The sequence below is a fragment of the Python bivittatus genome, unplaced genomic scaffold (genome assembly GCF_059951505.1).
Source record: "Python bivittatus isolate LINGU-HERP-01145 unplaced genomic scaffold, Pbiv_v1 ctg000700_np1212, whole genome shotgun sequence".
Lineage (NCBI taxonomy): Eukaryota > Metazoa > Chordata > Lepidosauria > Squamata > Pythonidae > Python > Python bivittatus.
The window spans coordinates 64212130-64229796 of record NW_028277098.1 but is presented as its reverse complement, the minus strand read 5'-3'; the positions used below and the strand labels follow the sequence as shown (position 1 = coordinate 64229796).

The 17667-nt window shown below is 38.8% G+C and overlaps 1 protein-coding gene across 4 annotated transcripts in view; it reads right to left on the bottom strand.

The window, feature by feature from the left end:
• The window catches only part of LOC103058528 (complement receptor type 1-like), a 69379-nt gene that overhangs the window by 2973 nt on the left and 48739 nt on the right, over positions 1-17667 (bottom strand). Inside the window, exons 9-15 of one of the 4 annotated variants that reach the window (XM_088154572.1) lie at positions 17429-17514; positions 13311-13508; positions 10903-11085; positions 10670-10771; positions 6171-6212; positions 5057-5086; positions 2089-2158 (exon numbers count right to left, since the gene is read on the bottom strand). In XM_088154572.1, the coding sequence (XP_088010698.1) occupies positions 2089-2158; positions 5057-5086; positions 6171-6212; positions 10670-10771; positions 10903-11085; positions 13311-13508; positions 17429-17514 (711 nt within the window). The remainder of the gene's footprint in view (positions 1-2088; positions 2159-5056; positions 5087-6170; positions 6213-10669; positions 10772-10902; positions 11086-13310; positions 13509-17428; positions 17515-17667) is intronic. The other 3 variants (XM_088154574.1, XM_088154573.1, XM_088154575.1) reach the window with 3 other exon arrangements.

The following is a 17667-nucleotide window of genomic DNA, read 5'->3' as shown; positions in this document are numbered from 1 at the left end:
TGCATTTATTTGTTATGTATTTGTGTGTTTTTAATAAGATCTTGAATTTTATGGTCCTTGTGCTTCTGGCTCTGCTGATAAAGAACTTCATACTGTTTCCTCTGATGTTTAACTATATATATGTATGTATGTATGTATGTATGTATGTATGTATGTATGTATTTTCCTAGACAAAAGTCTCACTTGGCCTGTGATAAGAAGTACAGGTGGCATATTTTTGGAGGTTAAATAAAACTGATTTTATGTCAGATTAAATGGGCCTCTGTCATAGCCAGATGATCCTATAATAACATGGGACCAGGACTAATAGAAATTTTGAACATTCTGTTTTGAGAGGACAGTGCATTCCCTCATGTTTAGTCTCATTGGATCCAGCCAATGAATATTCGATTGTTCCTGCTATTTATTATGAGCAATAAATAAGTTATACAAGTTTCCAGCCCTAAGTGGATGATATTAATTAACTGAAGAATGATTCTTTGATGTTATCCTGGAGCTAAAGCAATTGCAAATCTAAAAATAAACAACATTTCAATATTTTTAATGTGGTTATAGTTAATTAGAGCAAGAGTGATAATTCCTAAATGAAGTCTGAGGTGCCCAAACTGGAGCATGCTACAGGTCTCTGGAATAAGAGCTGTTACAAAATGTACATTATGCAAAAGGATATTTTTGGTTTCAAGTTATTAAAAACATTTGATCAGGAATCAAACTGTACAATTTGAATTAGTTAATTTTATAAAGAAGTGAAGAAGAAGGCAAAGAGGGCAAAATCGAATCAATGGAGGAAACAAAACAGGCATTCTCAAAACTTCTCCAGGGCACATGCTTAAATTAGTCATTGTTCACACATCTTCATGTATGAGGACTCCTCCCCCCCCCAAATATAATTAATTTCCACAAGCAAATTGGATGATGCTAATAGAAAACCTGAAAACAGAAGACAGTTTATTTATAGAATAGTCTTCTAGCAAAACAAGGATGTAAACAGCACTGAAAGGATTGGCAATGTTGTGGTTTGAAAGACATTTAAAGGGGAGATAATGTATTCAATATTCAATTAGAAATTAGAAAAATTAAATGGATTCAAGAAGGAAAGATCCAGTACTTAACAGTGTCAAGCTCTAAAACTGGAGACAATCTTGCATAAATGGCTGAAAAGTTCAAAGACCAAGTACAGCTCCTAACTTAATCCAATTGTTAGAGTCCACAGTAATTTTTTTTGCAAAATATCACATTACAGCTTTCCAGATTGTACATGTTTTAGTCTAATAAGACTCCCAAGAATATTAATCAATTCCTTATCAAAAATTACATCTATATGCTCTTTAAAAGTAAAGGTAAGCACATGTAATTATATTGGTTAAAGCCATTACTCCTCAAAGTACCTGTAGTTAAGAAAACTGATTTGAAAATCAATTTATGAACAAATCTAAATTAGTGCTTATAACATCCTATAACTGTATATGAAAATGAAAATAAAGTTAATATAATGCTGTATCAAAAAGAATATTCCTGCAGAGACAGAAGGCAAGCAAGCAAGAAAGTTATATAAGACCAGATTTCCATTGTAATCTGTCTAGAAAGATACTGTAGTTGCAAGCAGACTAAAAGCTGCTCCAGAAGGACATTACAAACTTCACAGAGAACCATTCCAATGATTCCATTTCAGTAGGGTACCAGGAAGTCAGAGACACAAATTACAAGTGTCTCTGACTTCAGCAGATGAGGGCAATATTAATAATCTTACTTTTTTCAACAACACATTGCCAAGCCCGCAGCTGAACAAACAGCAAATAGACATAGGGACAGATAATTTCTGTCACTCCAGAACGCCAAAGCTGGGGATTTGATAAAATTCAAATTAGCCATTCTAGACAAACTATAATGTTTTGTTCTTCTTCCTCCTTTGCTGCAGATCTTTGTAGTTGTTCAAGCACACAGCACAGGTGTTACTTCTGGACACAAAGCACATATACATGGAAACTGTAGGCTTTAAAGACAGCACAGGGAAGTTGAGAGATGGCTGCTCATGCAGCTACAAAGAAGCTAGAAAGAATCAGAGACAGCATATCTTGGCTGACTCACCCCTTGGGAAAGACCCATTTCACAACTGCAAAAATTAAAGCACCCAGAACTATAACAGCAAGGACAGCTCCTTGAAGGGAAAAAGATAAGATAAAATGATAGTTTCCATGTTCAAAAATATTCCAATCATCAAATACAGACTTCCAACAGTACTTTCAAAGCGTGTTTCAGACAACCTCGCCCACACCCCATTGTATATACGGGGGTACCAAAAGTCAAGCCCCACAGACAACTTATTATACAAATTACATTAAATGTCTGAATTGGTTGCCATTTTTTTCCTCAACACTTCCTTGTTTGCTGCATGACCTTTGAACATTTAGTAACTTTTTCTCTGAAAATAAATAAGACATATTCTGATTGGCCTATGGGGCCTGACATTTAGTATACTCTCTCTATATATACACAAAAGCATCCAACTGCAGAAAACAGGGATCTGAACTGTTTTAAAAAGATGCTTCAGAATGCACAAAAGCGTAATTTCAGCACCCATCTGAGACTAATTAAAGTGCTACATCTTTTATCCAGGATCATGGGACTGCAGGAGGGAAGCTTCAGATTCTGCTAAGCACACCTGGAATCAGACACAGCTGCTTTAGTGAGTCGTACATAGCTGCTTTTATGCTTGTACACATTCTGAACTGAATCTGAAGCACCGCTTCAAGATTCATAGAATCTTCATAGAAAAAATGTCAAATATAACAAAGGTATTGATGAGTGGCAAACCATCACCCTGCACAAGAATAAAACCAAATTATAGATAAATAAACGTAGCATCAAGGACTGTACCTTCAGTACTTGATCACCTTCCCTGATGTCCAATTTAATTCAATAATAGGTATATGCTACATTTATAACAGAGCCAGGAAACGCTCACACTAACCTATCACCAAAAACAGTAAGTGATTACTGGAGGCTGTTTGTGTGGGAGTCTCTGCCAGTTACAGTTGTTTTCCTCTTATTTAATGCCCAGAGTTACTACAATACTGTTAATATTGGTGAGAACTGCAGAGAGGAAAAATTAGTGAGAACTTCTCACCTAACAGCTTGGAGAAAGTCTGGAATAGAGCTAAAGATTTGTTGGAATATCTGGAATGAGAGAATAATGAGGAAGCGACCCTGGCTCCCTCTGACCACAGCTGTGTCAGAACCAGATGGTAACTGGTAGGCTCGATAATTAAGAGAGAGGAGAGCGACTGCATGGTAATATAGCTTTAGTCTTAGACATGGGACAGAAATTGCATTAGTCATTCTCATGGATGACCCGTGGTGGGAGGGTGTACAATCACCCTTGCCATCCTAGACCTCTCAACAGTTTTCTGAGACACCTGCAAGGGTTGGGAGCTGGGGACACTTTGTTACAGTAGGTCCATACCTACCTGAGTAGATGGTTTTAGCTAATGGTGGTAGGCTAGAGAGGTCAGGTGCCCAGATATTCTATTATAGAGCGCCCCAGGGCCTGGTCTTTTCCCCTAATCTATTAAACATCTACATGAACCCTACTGGGGAGGGTTCATCTGCCAAGGTGGGATGAAGTATCCTTAATATGTTGATGATACCCAGTTGGCCCAGGAAGAGATGTGATAGAAGTCCTGTCCCAATGCCTGGAGGCTGTCAGGGTTTAGTTGGGGAGAAACAGGCTGAGACTTAAACTAAATTATTATTAATTTAAAAGCCTTATGATTCCCAGATTCTTTGACTCTTAATGAAGTTGTACTCCCCTAGAGAGAACAGATTTGCAACTTTAGATCTTCTAGAGTCACACAGCTCCTGCTTGAGGAACAGATAGAAGCTATGGTCAGGAGGTGTTGTGCCCAACTTTGACTGGTTTGCCAGTTGCAATTTTACCTGGAATAGGATGCTCTGAGGACAATTACTTATGCCCTTGTCTTTCCCAATTACCATAATTCTGTGCTGGTTACCAAAGTGTTTCCTACTGCAATTCAAGGTGCTGGTTGCTTTTAAAGCCTTGTATGGCTTGGGGCCTGGGTATCTAAGGGATCACTTTTCCCATATTGTTCCTGCCCATCCCTCTTGGATAGCGAGATACCTCCCATGAAGGGTCCCTACCTAATAGGAGTTGCAGTGGAAGGGGTATGGATAAGGGGCATTCTCGGTGGCAGTTCACCTAGGGTTAGCTTGCCCCCAGTCAAGGATGGCCTGCACCGCAATGGCCTTCCAGAACTAATAAAAACTGATTTTTCCAGGACTTTGGGGATCAATTATAGACACCTGTATATATATGTGTGTGTGTACACACACACACACACACACACACACATATATACATGTGTGAATATATATATAGGGTATACTTTTCTTATTATTTGACAATATTTGCTATACTTTCATTATGGAACTTTTAAAATGTATATTTTCTTGCTATTTTAATATTTGCAAATCATGTAGAATCTATGAAGATTGAGGTGGCAGATATGTCGCATACACAAACAAATAACTTATAATATTATTCAGTCTGAAAACAGATACTTATACTTTGAAGAATAAGCTTAACATAGAGCTGGACTTGTTCTCTTTTTGGGGGGGGGGAGAAACAAATACAGTTTTCCTCATGGAACTGATTGATTTCTGGAACATTCAGGCTTTTTTTTCCTGTCTATAAGAGACTCCAGCTGTAAAAATAACCCTGACATAATAAAAATTAAAAACAAAACAAAACAATGTGTAACCAAGATAATTTCTCAAGTTGAAATATTCTCCCCTGGGTTTGACCTAGAAACAAATATACCCTGGGAATAAAATCTTTAAAAATAGCCAAAAGAACATCTACAGTATGGGAAAAATTGTGAGGGGAGAAAAAGATCCTGCCTTAAAAGGAAGTGGGCGTGGGGGGGGAGGCACAGCCCATTCTAAAGGCAAAAAGGAAGGAATGATGTGTTAAATATTCTGTGTTCATTTCTATCAAGTATTAAATACAATAACAGTAGTTCAGTCCGTAAGTACTTACCAAAAACAATTGCAACAGTTTTGCCAGATCCTAGAAGAGAAAAGGATCAGAAGAAGAAAAGTGAGCTACAACCTGAAGCTATATATATTAGTGAAAGAGAGCATTTCTCTAGTTGGAACCACTAAATGGGTTTCACACTACTTTAACCTACATGCATATCCATCCTGTTTTTCCCTTTTCAGGTAAATAAAATTATGCAAAGCACACACACACAAAATAAAAAATAAAAAATTGGAATTATTAAGCAAAAGAAATCAAAGACATGAAATATGAGACATAGCTTAACATGACTATATCTAATTTAGGCCAATACTATTCACTATTCCCCGTATCTTTCTGTCGCTGCAAACCACCCTTGCTTCCATTATAGCGTAAGACTTCCCTTTCAATATTCTTTTGTTCTCAATTCTCTATTTTTAAGGAGCTCTCAATTTCTGTAATTTCTTGATTTTACTTTTCTTTTCAACCCATTTGTTCTTCCTTCATATATTTTCTTTGCATTTTGATCCTGATTCCTTCTCTCTATAACCTTGCTTTGCCCATGTTAGCATTCGCTGGAGAGTAATATCCCACTATCTGCAATGTATTTCTATTTCACAACCATCTGCAACAATTTAGATGAAATCAATTCATATTTTCCAATATATATTCATTTTTTAAATTAAATCTATACCTTCATTCACCAATTCTACTCTACTAGATTCAATCACCTTCATTTAGAACTGCAACATCTTTCCCATTTTTTTTAGTTTTGCAAATAAATATCTATTTTTCTTTTGTAAATTATTTTTAACAGATAATTCCAAATATATTTCAGAACGTATTTTAAGCTACAATATTACACGTCTATTCTGAGATATAAGACTGCAACTTACAACAAATTTTGAAATACATTTCTATGAAGTTGACCAGAAAGATTTTGAAAAGGATTCCTGAATTATCTATAATGTTCCCTCCCTGTCTTTTACTTCTCAAGTTTCAGAGCATATGCTGTCATAATCTTAAAACTATTTCAGAATTAAAAAAAGCAAAACTGACCAACTTTTAGAAATGCAAAAGCTAGCCTAAACAATTACTTTCCACCATCACCACTTTTTGGGTTTACCGTATTCACCTGAGGGAGTTGTTTCACTTGGGGTTGGGGACACTGGAATTTCTATAAGAAAAAAAGAGATTTTAAAACACTCTGAACTTTTTAGGCAATGTCATACAGAACATTTAAAACAAAAGACTTGTCTGAATAAAGAGATGTCTCAATGTATATGTTACACAAATGATACTATACAGGTTACACGGATACCTCAACAAACCCAGAGGAAACCTCCATAAATTATAACAGCAATCTAATGAAGGAAGCAAGTAGTGGGAAACCAAATAAATAAAGCATTTAACTGAAAAGAAGTTCTTTTTACATTTAATGTCAGAGGGGAAAAAAGACTCCTTTGTTTCTCCCATAATTTTCTTTGATTGTTGTGAGTCCCCCAGAGTCGTTGAGAGTTGGGTGGCATACAAGTTTAATAAATTATTATTACTGCTATTATTATTTGAAGATGTTCCCCTATTGATACAATGCCCATTAGCTGTTTAAACAAACAAAAAAGGTTAAAATGTATACAAAGCATAAACAATTAAAGCAGAAGGAACAAAGATGACCAAAATCCATTTCAGCCAAAAAGAGAACAAGACCTTCACAAATATATTAAAACACCTGAACAAGGTTTTTTGCCTGGTAACATTGGCACCAGGTACACATCATTGTAGTGGCATTTTAGAGCCAAGGTTACCATGGAGAAGTCTTGCCATTCTGGCAAGCATGGGGGGCTTGTCAGAACAGTGTCCTCTGGTCAATTTATTAAACTCTTTAACACAACTCATACATTCTGACAGCCCTGACAATCTTTTTCCCCAACTCTTATTTTATCTTAGGAAAGAAATGGATTCTTGGTGTCTCACAGGCTACACAGAGCTCTGCATCCTTCCTTGCAGCATCTGACCTTAAAGGAATTACCAGCAGTAAACAGAACTAAGGTGAGTAGGTGGAGTGTGCTGCTAGGAACTGGCTTTTTTCCCCACAACAGGAACAATTAAGAATAATTCTACTGAGTCAGGATTTGGGCTGGTTGATGACAGAAAGCGCCTGAGGGAATTTCCTCCTTTAAGGTGCCTGATGGAATTTCCTCCTTCCTCCTCAAAGGAACCAAAAGGGCAGAAGGAAGATCAATAGGGAAAAAAAGGCTGAGAATGTACAGAACATGGAAGAAAAGCAAGCAATGCCCTCTAAATTAAGCCTTATGGAAAACTCCAGAAATGAATGAACTCTAAAAATCCCTAGCAATGATAAAACATGCCCAGTAAAAATGAAACCATGAAGGCCAGCTACCTCCGCTCTGAATTAAGACAGCAAAGGTTGGTGTTACTGAAGATGTTCAGCTCATTCTTTGCATAGTTTTAGAGCAGGTTTGAGTAGTTCAAAAATGTTTTGCCATGGAGGGCTCCAGGAAATACGTCCGTGTTATGTCATAATTTCAAAGATGCGTAGAACCACAATTTTCAACCTGAGATTTTTTTCTTGAGAGGTTTAAGACACTTATTTTCCCCCTTATATCTTCCCCCAAGGAAGATTATTTTGTTTGCACAGACTCCAGATGCACTTTGTGGGATAACAGAAAGAGTGTCGGGAGGAGCTACACAAGGCTTGAAAGCTGTGATCCTAGGCTCAAAACTTCAAAAATAGCAGAGCTCTAATAGACAAATTCCATAAAGAGGAGCTGCAACGGTTGCCATAACTTCCCTAGAGTGACTGCAGATCCCAAGAGGGCACTGCCGCTTGACAGCTGTTGATATCCATTTAGATAATAATTGGTTGTGCTGGTTAATGACCGCAATGACGTCCTTCATTTCAGAAAACTGGGGGGAAAGACCCAAATACCTCGGTTAGGTGGGAAACAGACTCTTTAAACATACAAATAGAAGGGTATTTGCCCATGCATAAAGAAGTACTTTCGAGGCATGGGAAAATGGAGCAAACTCTCCTTTAGTGTCAACTGATTGAAGAAAAGGCAGGGAATACATCCATAGGAACATGTTGCTTTGCAGTGGGAACTCAACAGATTATTATGGTTGGTTGCACAGTCAGCCAGATGTTTAGACTAGATTTAGCATTTTTATCCACCTATTGAATCCTTCCCAAGGAACTGGGATTGGCAGATGTTGTTTGATGGTGTTAAAGGTATTGTCGCAGGATATGAGCTGTTCCAAGTAAAGTTGACTTTTGCAATTGATTGATGGTGATTTTGTCAATGCCGATGGTCTTCAAGTGGTGTTCCAGATGTTTTGGGATTGCGCCCAAGGCACCTATAACTATTGGTACTGTCTTTGCTTTCTTTTGCCATAGTTGTTCTACTTCTATTGGCAGGTCTTTATGTTGTGTCATTTTCTCCAGTTCTTTTTCTTCTATTCTGTCTCCAGGTATTTAATTGTTGTATGCCTCCCAGAGTCACTTTATGCGAGATGTGTTTAAGAGGGAGATTAATAGAAAGTGACTTTTCTATCCAGACTTTTTTCGTCTTTCTTATCAACAATTGTTAAGTCTGGGGTATTATGTGGCAGGTGGTTGTTTGTTTGAATTGTGAAGTCCCAGAGCACTTTAACTTCTTCACTTTCTATTAATCTCCCTCTTAATAGTTTCAACACTGCAAAGTACCCAAAGGAGAGTACAAATCAGTAAGCCCAGTAATGAAGGTCAGAGAAAACTAGCATGGTGAAAGACCTATAATCACAAGGCCTAAATTGGTGGTGTGTAGGCAGGCAGAAACACACACAGCAGCCACACCCCAGTAAACCATCTCAGCAGATGGGCCAAACCAGGTGAGGGTAGTGATGGGTCTTCAACCCTCAGTGAGATAGTGGATTTCTCTATCCCAGCATGTGAAGTGTGGCCCTGGCAGACTGAGCGAACGAGACCAATCAACGGTCAAGACGACGCAGCAGGCATTGTGCAGCACTAGGATCACGACAAGGCACTTAGATGTCCTGGTCATCCACGGCAGCAGGAGAGGTCTCCAGCTGTAACTGTTCTCTGTGCCACTGGATTAAGGACTCTCATGCTGAGAGAGTGGGAGTGCCCTGTACAATGGCTATTCCACTTAAACTCCATCACGCACAGTTTCTGTTGTGCAATTCATCTTCATTTACAACACATCTGCAAATCATCTCAGTCTAAACCTAATTTGTTGAGGCCTGCAGCAATGGGGGAGTGGTGAAGCAACAGGAGGAGATGACCACTGGCAGTTGTAGTCACAAACCTGCACGTGGGCGGCTCTTGGACCTGTAGTCATTCATCCCGGTAGATGAGAAGCCATACACAAATGAAACAATAATCACTATCTTATGGGTCAAAAACATGTACTCTATGTTTTCAATGCATGCTATTAAAGACAAAAATATAGTGAGAGAGTATTTGTTGAATTGGGTATGGATATCCATGATTCCCAAAAGTTTGAGAAAAACTTTTAGAGCTTGGACTATTTTTGTTTTGGCCTTGCATAATGAGAGATAGGTACTGTTTACAGAGGCTATTAACACATTAGTACCCCTGGTTAACATTTAGGATTCGTAAATGTCTATACAGTATATAAAAGCTGCTGGTTAAAGTTCTATATGAGTTGGTTGATTATCTGTGAGACCACTTACTGCCTGCCCTAGGCATGCCTGCAGAGAGTATGTGTACAATACCATAAAAACCCTACAAATATTATTCAATTTCTGCAGTATATATCTATTACCCACACTGTATAAAAATGCATATATTCACTTCAACATAAATTATTCTATTTCTGGACATTACATAAGTATAGTTTAAAAAAATGAATGGCATTAAAAGATTTTTAAAAAATGAATGGCATTAAAAGATTTTTAAAAAATGAATGGCATTAAAAGATTCTTCACCAGAAATTCTTCATGGCTTCTTTTTGACGCCTAGCATTTTAGCAGATACTCCCTAAAAACTTTCAATGCTGTTCACAAACCCCAAGAAACAAGAACTTGCTCGCTTAAATAAGAACTATTTAGAGTATACTTAAATTTTCTAGCCAGGCTCATGCCTTTCTGCACTAGTACAAATGATACCACAAAATGAATATTTGTAAATCTCATATGGTCTAAAACTAGAAAAAAAGATTAATGAACCATGAACTTCACTTTTAAAGATTGTACAATTCATTTATAACCATGGTGATAGCAAACTGAATTCAACAGCACTGCAGGACAATTGGTTTACACTCAGTGTTCCACAGGGGTCCATCTCTGTTCCATGGGCAAAAGGGAGATTTACATTTGTGTTTCTCAGACATCAAGTCATGTCATGCCTCTTTCAAAATGCAAAGAAATACCACATGATAACCTGTTGTTTAGGGAAATGAAAGATATTCCTCATGTACCCACAACCCCATAGTTGCAAGCCATTTTGTAGGTTATCTGCCTAAGAAGAAAAGGACGGAAACTGGTTAGAAAACGCAGATGTGGCTCCAGGGCACCAGCATCTTTCCTCCAAGGTCAAATAATCTGAACTTGAAACAGGGCTGTGATTATCAGCCCAATCCCAGTATAACTCACCTTCAGTTTCATCTTCAGTGCCAGGCATAGGGGGAATTGGGGGGGTAGGAGGAACAGCAGGTGTGGGGGGTCTGGTTGGTTTGGTAGGGGTGGGGGCTACACCTAGCCAAAAAGAGAGGGAAAAATGTTTATGTAGCTTTCTTCACCAATCCATGATGCCCAATGTTAAAATTCGCAATTTTAATGTTCAGTACTGAAATTCAATAAAGATTTAAGAAAAATTAAATACTTACTCTCAACACAGCTGGGAACAGGAGGATTCCATTTACTATTAGCATCACATTTAACAAAAGCAGCCCCTACCAAAGTGTAGCCAGAGTTGCATTGAAACGATATGCCACTGTTATATGTATATATAGCTTGAAACACATTTGTCACTCTCCCATTTTGGATGGTTGGTCTATCACACTTGACCTCTGGAAAAGAAGGCAGCATTTAGTTTGGAAGTGTTTGCACCAAATAACCAGCTGGCTTGACACAAATGACAAAATGTGCATTATGTTATTCTCACACAAATGCTGTGACTTATAAATTTCTGTCACAGCGCGGGAAACAAAGTACATAATTGTGACATCTATGTAGTGACATAACCATTTGATATAATTATGGTTTGCTACTGGTACTAGGAATCTTAAGCCTGGAAACCAGTATTTGCTTACCTTTGGACAAAAAAAATAACTATGGCTGTACCTTGTTTGCAGGAGTTGTACGAAACAAGATTAAATGGACACAAAGATGATAACTTGCAGGTATTGTACCTGTCCACTGCTGAGAGGTTTCCCCTCCCCTCTCAGCGGTGTGAAGGAATGGAGCTCAAATCCTGAAGATTTGAACTCCGTTCCTTCACACCACTGTGAAGAAACGGAGCTCAAATCTTTGGGATTTGAGCTCCATACCTGCCCACCACTGATAGGTTTCCCCTCCCCTCTCAATGATGAGCAGGAACAGAGCTCAAATCCTGAAGATATGAGTTCTGTTCCTACAGCCCCAGGAAGGATTTCCCCTCCATCCATGGAGGGTAGGCAAACCCTTCAGCAGCTTTAGAAACATTTGAGCATGAAAGGGCTGTCTGCAGGGAGGATTTCAGCTCCACAAGGAGCTGAAACTGTCTGGCAGGCAACCCTTTCGCTCTCAAAGAGCTGCCTGCCAGGAGGATTTCAGCTCTGCTCTGAGCTGAAATCCTTCAGCAGATAGCTCTTTTGCTCCTTCTGCTAATGATCCAGGAGACTGCTTAATGACCGCAAATGGGAGTGCCCAGATTTTGGTCACTGAGCGAAGCAGTCGTGTGGGCATCTTGCTTAATGACTGCTTTGCTCAATGATGGAGATTCTGGTCCCAGTTGTGACCATTAGGTGAGGACTACCTGTAATAACTTTAGGGGAGTACATCTAATTTACAAAGTCATGTTTATGACAAGCCAAAACAAATACCCTAACTTTTCCCCTCACTCTTGAAGAATTTTCTGAAAGCTGTGTGTGAAATAATCTTATCTATGTATGCTAAATTCTTTAATAATACTATTTGTAGACTCTTTCCCAGCCAAAAATATAACTCTGATTCAGTTAATAAATTGACAATATAACCATAGTAAAAAAAACAAAAAACTGCATGACACTCAAGCAACTTAAGATCATTGAGATCAATTATCAAAATGTGATTTTAAACTAATATGAAACCTGATTATTTTTTAAAATTATTTGGATTTGAAGTAAGATTTCTTCTCTATAATTAAGGCACATGGTTCACATGATTATGTGGAATAATTTCATTAGACCAGTAGATACTTCCCAATATTTTAGCTTGCTGTATTAGATGGAAACAAAACATAAATTATTTTTATTATGCTCCTAACGAAGAGCACAATAATGCCAATCCAGCTCAAGAAGGTTATTACCAAATCTGAACGCAATTAATAAATTATTCAAACTATGTTTGCATTTTGTGTATTGTCGAAGGCTTTCACGGCCGGCATACGATGGCTGGTGTGGGTCTTCCGGGCTGTGTGGCCGTGTTCTTGAAGTTTTGTTTCCTAACGTTTCGCCAGCACCTGTGACCGGCATCTTCAGAGTGCAGGAGCACAGACAGGAGCAGTTCTCTCTGTGCCCAGGATGATGTGACCCTTCTGTGGGTATTTATAGAGATCTGGGGGGGGGGAAGGGGGGATTGGGTGTGTGTGTGGGGGGGTTGAGTTACTGAGTGGCTGCTTGTTTTGGTGTCAGCATCTGTGTGTATCTTCCTGGGGATTAGGCGTTTTTTCTTCTATTGAATTGCTAATCACCCCCAGCAGCCCCTCGTTAACAAGTTCATTTTGTGAACTATTCACATGTCCTGGTGGTTGAGCTGAGTTCGTTGACCTTTTGCAGGTCACAGGTGCTGGCGAAATGTTAGGAAACAAAACTTCAAGAACACGGCCACACAGCCCGGAAGACCCACACCAGCCAACTATGTTTGCATTTCTTTCAATACTACCCTGTGGGAACTAGTTTCAACTGGACAATTCTCACTTGGTAATCCACAACAGCACAATGCTTGGAAGACAGAATTACCAGATTCCAGGAAGAACATACTTTACTGATGGAAAACAACAAAAGAAGCAATTTTGCATACTGAAGTTAAGGTAAAGAACATGAAATTCCATTACTTTTACATTCAGGTGGAGGTGAATCCCACATTCCATCTACACCATTTGCTGCAACTGTACATGAAATAGTTGAATTTCCAATAAGGGTGTAATCAGCATCACATCGATATATAACTGCTGAGCCAGCATCATATTCATCTGAAGGGCTAGAATCATACCTTCCATTGGAAATTAAAGGAGGGCGATTACAAGGAATACCTGGAGAAGAAAATCAACAGATTCAACTAGGCTAGAATTGCAAAGCATCGGATTTAAATTATTTCATTGTAAGATATGTAGCTGCTTGAATTAATTACTTGAATCAATCAGGTAAATACACATCTTTGGAAAACATTCTATCAACCAGAACACCAAAGTCACTCTTCTGGTGCCAGGGACAATATTCATATCAAATAAATATCTGCTGTCCTGCTCCTGGGTGGGATTTCTTCATAAAGTTCTTATTAGCAAAGTGGTCTTCCCATTTAGGATCTCTTCCACATGTAAGTCTAAGTTAGAAAAAGTACATTCTTCTTCTGCAAATAATGTGTAGGTTATGCATCTCTTGACAGAATGCAACAAAAGTGCATACTTCATACAAGAGAAGTGATCACACTAACTGCATTGGGTGGCAGTTAAAGCTCACAGTAGAAGAGCCATAGGCTGAAGGTTTGTCAGTCTAGATTATGTTAATCTATCCTAATCTGATTTGGCCTTGAAATTTGAGATTTGAGGAGGCAGGATTTAATGCAAGATTGTGATTCAAAAAAGGATTCATCCATAAATTATAATGGGGAAGCATTAAAATGCCTGCAGTTGCTTCTTTTTTGGCAGAATGGGATAATAGCAGGAATAGTAGTCTTTTCAGTGGACATGAACCATGCCAAGGTTCAACTGGTTATCTCCAAAGATTCCTAGTTCCACTGCAATCATTTTTAAATGATCTTCTCCGGTACTTAAGCCAGGGATAGTACAAATTAGGAAAAGACAGCATATGGCGGCCTCCAAATTGTTCAGGGAAGAGCCCATTTTGTGCTGAACTAAGGCAGAAAGTGTCCTACTTAGCTTACTTTACTGCCTGCCTTTCTTGTACCAGTCTTGGCACAACAGTGAGGGGTGCCCACTGCCTTGTGGATGGCATAGTTTAGCAACTCTGATTGCTGGGTGTTGTTGGAAGAGCTGAGGGTTGGCATAGCCAGGTGTTAGGCTTGGCCTCCCCTGAGAAAGACCCTTTCTCACTGGCAGCACTGAGTGGTTAGGAGTTGTACCTTCCTCATTCATCAAAGTGAATGAGAAGCAGCAGCAGAAGAAAACTGGTACAGTAACATATAATGGCAAGGACTGAGAGGGCACAACAAAGAGGCTGACACAGAACAAGTGGGCTTCAAAGCCTTGCCTAAAACCAGTAAATATTTAAACCAGAATCTATAAATGTGAGCCTAGTACTCATTCATCCACTGTTGAGAGACATAAACCTCTTCCAATTGTACAGAATGTAAAAGTAAGGTTTGACTCAAGAGTGTGTGGGGAACTGATCAGCCCTAAGCCCATGCTCAGAGTATGAAGAGCTGAGCTCAGAATACAGGGAGCTGAGCAGAACTCCCTGTTCTATTAACAGGAGCAACACAGAAGTGTATAATTCCATTAGCACAAAAAAGAGCAAAGTTAAATGTGGCTGGACACATTTAAGAAACCAAGAAAGTGAAGGAAACCCAAATCAATACTAACTTCCCCCACCCCTCACCCTCATATAAAATTCACAGGCTGGTTACTGAGTAATATAGCATTAAACCATGCAAGCTCCCTTATCATTCTCCAGATACAGAAATGAAGTTACAATATTGTCTTTAACAACCTCAGAAGTAGCAAAAATGCTATCAAATCTATGAAATGCTTCAAAAACATTTGATTCAATACACAAATCTGCTGCAACAGGGTGATTTAATCTAGCACTTCTTCAAAGCTTTGCATAATCCTATTTAGAATTTCAGGGTTGCAGTTATGGTGAAGATACATTTTTCTCACTCCGTAAATAAATAGTAGAGGTTAATGTACCTTACAGTAGTACATAAACAGATATACATAGAGAGTTCATTCAATATTATGTCAGATTCTGAAGCCAGGATTGACATTATTAGCCTATATCTCAACCTTGACAACTCTAAGATGTATGGACTTCAACTCCCAGAATTCTGGGAGTTGAAGTCCACACTTCTTAGTGTTCCTAAGGTTGAGAAACTGGCCTAGAGGGATCAATAGCCATATTTAGATGGTGCTGAGAGGTAGTCTCTTTGCAGTATTTTAATATCTGATCTAACACTATTTGATTTATATTAAAGCCATCTATGTATATGTACTTCTATCTTAATCTGAATATATTTTCAGCAGCCAGTTATGTCTTGAGTAGTTTGACAACCATTCAGTTAAGCATGGTAATCCAGGAAAGGCCATGCTGTAAATACATACCTCAGGTGCAGCTAGATTACTGCTCTTTGCAAGAGTCTGATAGTTCTTCCTCTTTCAGCAATGAATGACTGACCTCAAGGATGAAATCTAATATCCCCTCCTAGGTCTAACCAGCCAGGATATGAGCATACAAGTTATTTGTCAAACTTATCCAAAATTTTAAGATGCAATAATTGGAACTCATCCAATACAACCGGAGAAGGCAACACTCTGGATACCATTGCTGATGTAATTACATCTAACCCAATTTGAACCATTAGGGCAATCAACTTTACCTTTTAAAAAGTATACCTGCATTTGTTTTACTGTGAGTAGAATGCACAAGATTGGAGACCTTGATAAAGCAGAATCCCTAGTTGCACAGAGTTCTATTCACATTTAAACAAACATGAGCAGAAGCCCCTTTCAGGACTTGGTCTTCAGTCTGGCAACACTGTAATCTGAAGAGAAGGTTAAAGCTAACTACAGTGAGGATATTCTGCCTCATATTCTTTAAACTGGTACCAGTAGTGGTGACAGGGGAAAAGATCAAGCCTGAGGACCCTTGATGGTGCTATTTAATGACTATGTGAAGCCACTGGGGGGAGTCATTTGTCAGCACAGAGTCAGGTATCATCAGTATGCAGATTAAGCTTAATTTTACATCTTAAATTGAAGCTCTACAGGTGATATTGCTATCCTGGTGCCTGGGGGGTAGAGTTCTAGATGAGGAGGAAAAAGCTTAATCTAAGCAAGATGAAGTAGCTGAGTTAGGAAGGCATCTGATTCCGGGGGGCGGGGGGGGCGGTATTCCTTAGTCCAAGATAGTTCATAATCTGGGGAGCACTCCTGATTCACGGCTCCTCCTCAAGGAACATATGACAGCTGTGGCTAGTAGAGCCTTTCCACAGTGCCATATTGCGTTCTCAGTTTCAACCTCTCTTGGAACAGGCGGCTCTTCTCAGTTGCTTGAGCTATTGCAACACACTGTACATGGGACTGTCCTTGAAGATCACTGAGAAGGTACAGCTAGTCCAAAATGCAGAAGTGCAAAAGTGCAAATAGTTATGGGTGCATCTTATTTTGCCCATATAACTACTACTTTGAAAGCTGCACTGGTGATTAGTTTATTCAACTTGCTGGTATCATCATTAAAGCCCTATCTAAGGACTGCCTACTCCAATAACTACCTGGCCAACAGGATCTGGTAGAATGGGCTCCTTTCATATCCCTTCTCTTGGGGAATGCTGCCACCCTTCTGGGGTAGGGGGAATAGTATTCCCCCTACCCCAGAGATGAGAATGGCCGTAACCATGAATACCTGGCTGTTCCTGCAGGCCTCGGGAATTGGAATATTGCAGTGTTATTCTCTCTTTTAGTGAAGTGTTTGCTTGATTAATGCAATTCACATTCCTTGAGATACTGGATGTTGCTGCACTTCGTTACTGCTTTTACTTTTATTTTGTAATTTTCACCTTGTTTAGGAATGTTGGATATGTACACCACTCAGACAGTGGAGGAAGGAATACAGTGGATAAATTCCATTGACATGATTCATTTAGGCATTTCCCATATTTTCAGGTAAAAATAATCATTCTACTAAAGGCTAGGCAGACTGAACTTTTGCTATTAGGAAGTTAAACTTAAAAGCACCAAAAGAAGCATAATAAGCTTAAAATAAAGTATCATCTTACGCTGGCAATGTGGAAGTTCTCTATTCCAGTCAACTTTGCCCGATCTCAAAACACACTGAAGGGAGGATTCACCTATTATTCTGAACCTAAAGGGAAAAAAGTCTTATCTTTTAGTATATGAATTTAGAATGTTTAAGATTAAGCCATGAATTCTTCAGTTGCAAGTTCTAAAATAAGCCACAACTGGCTGGGTTCACACCACAGCTGACTCCAAACCAAACAAATCATATTATGATGTA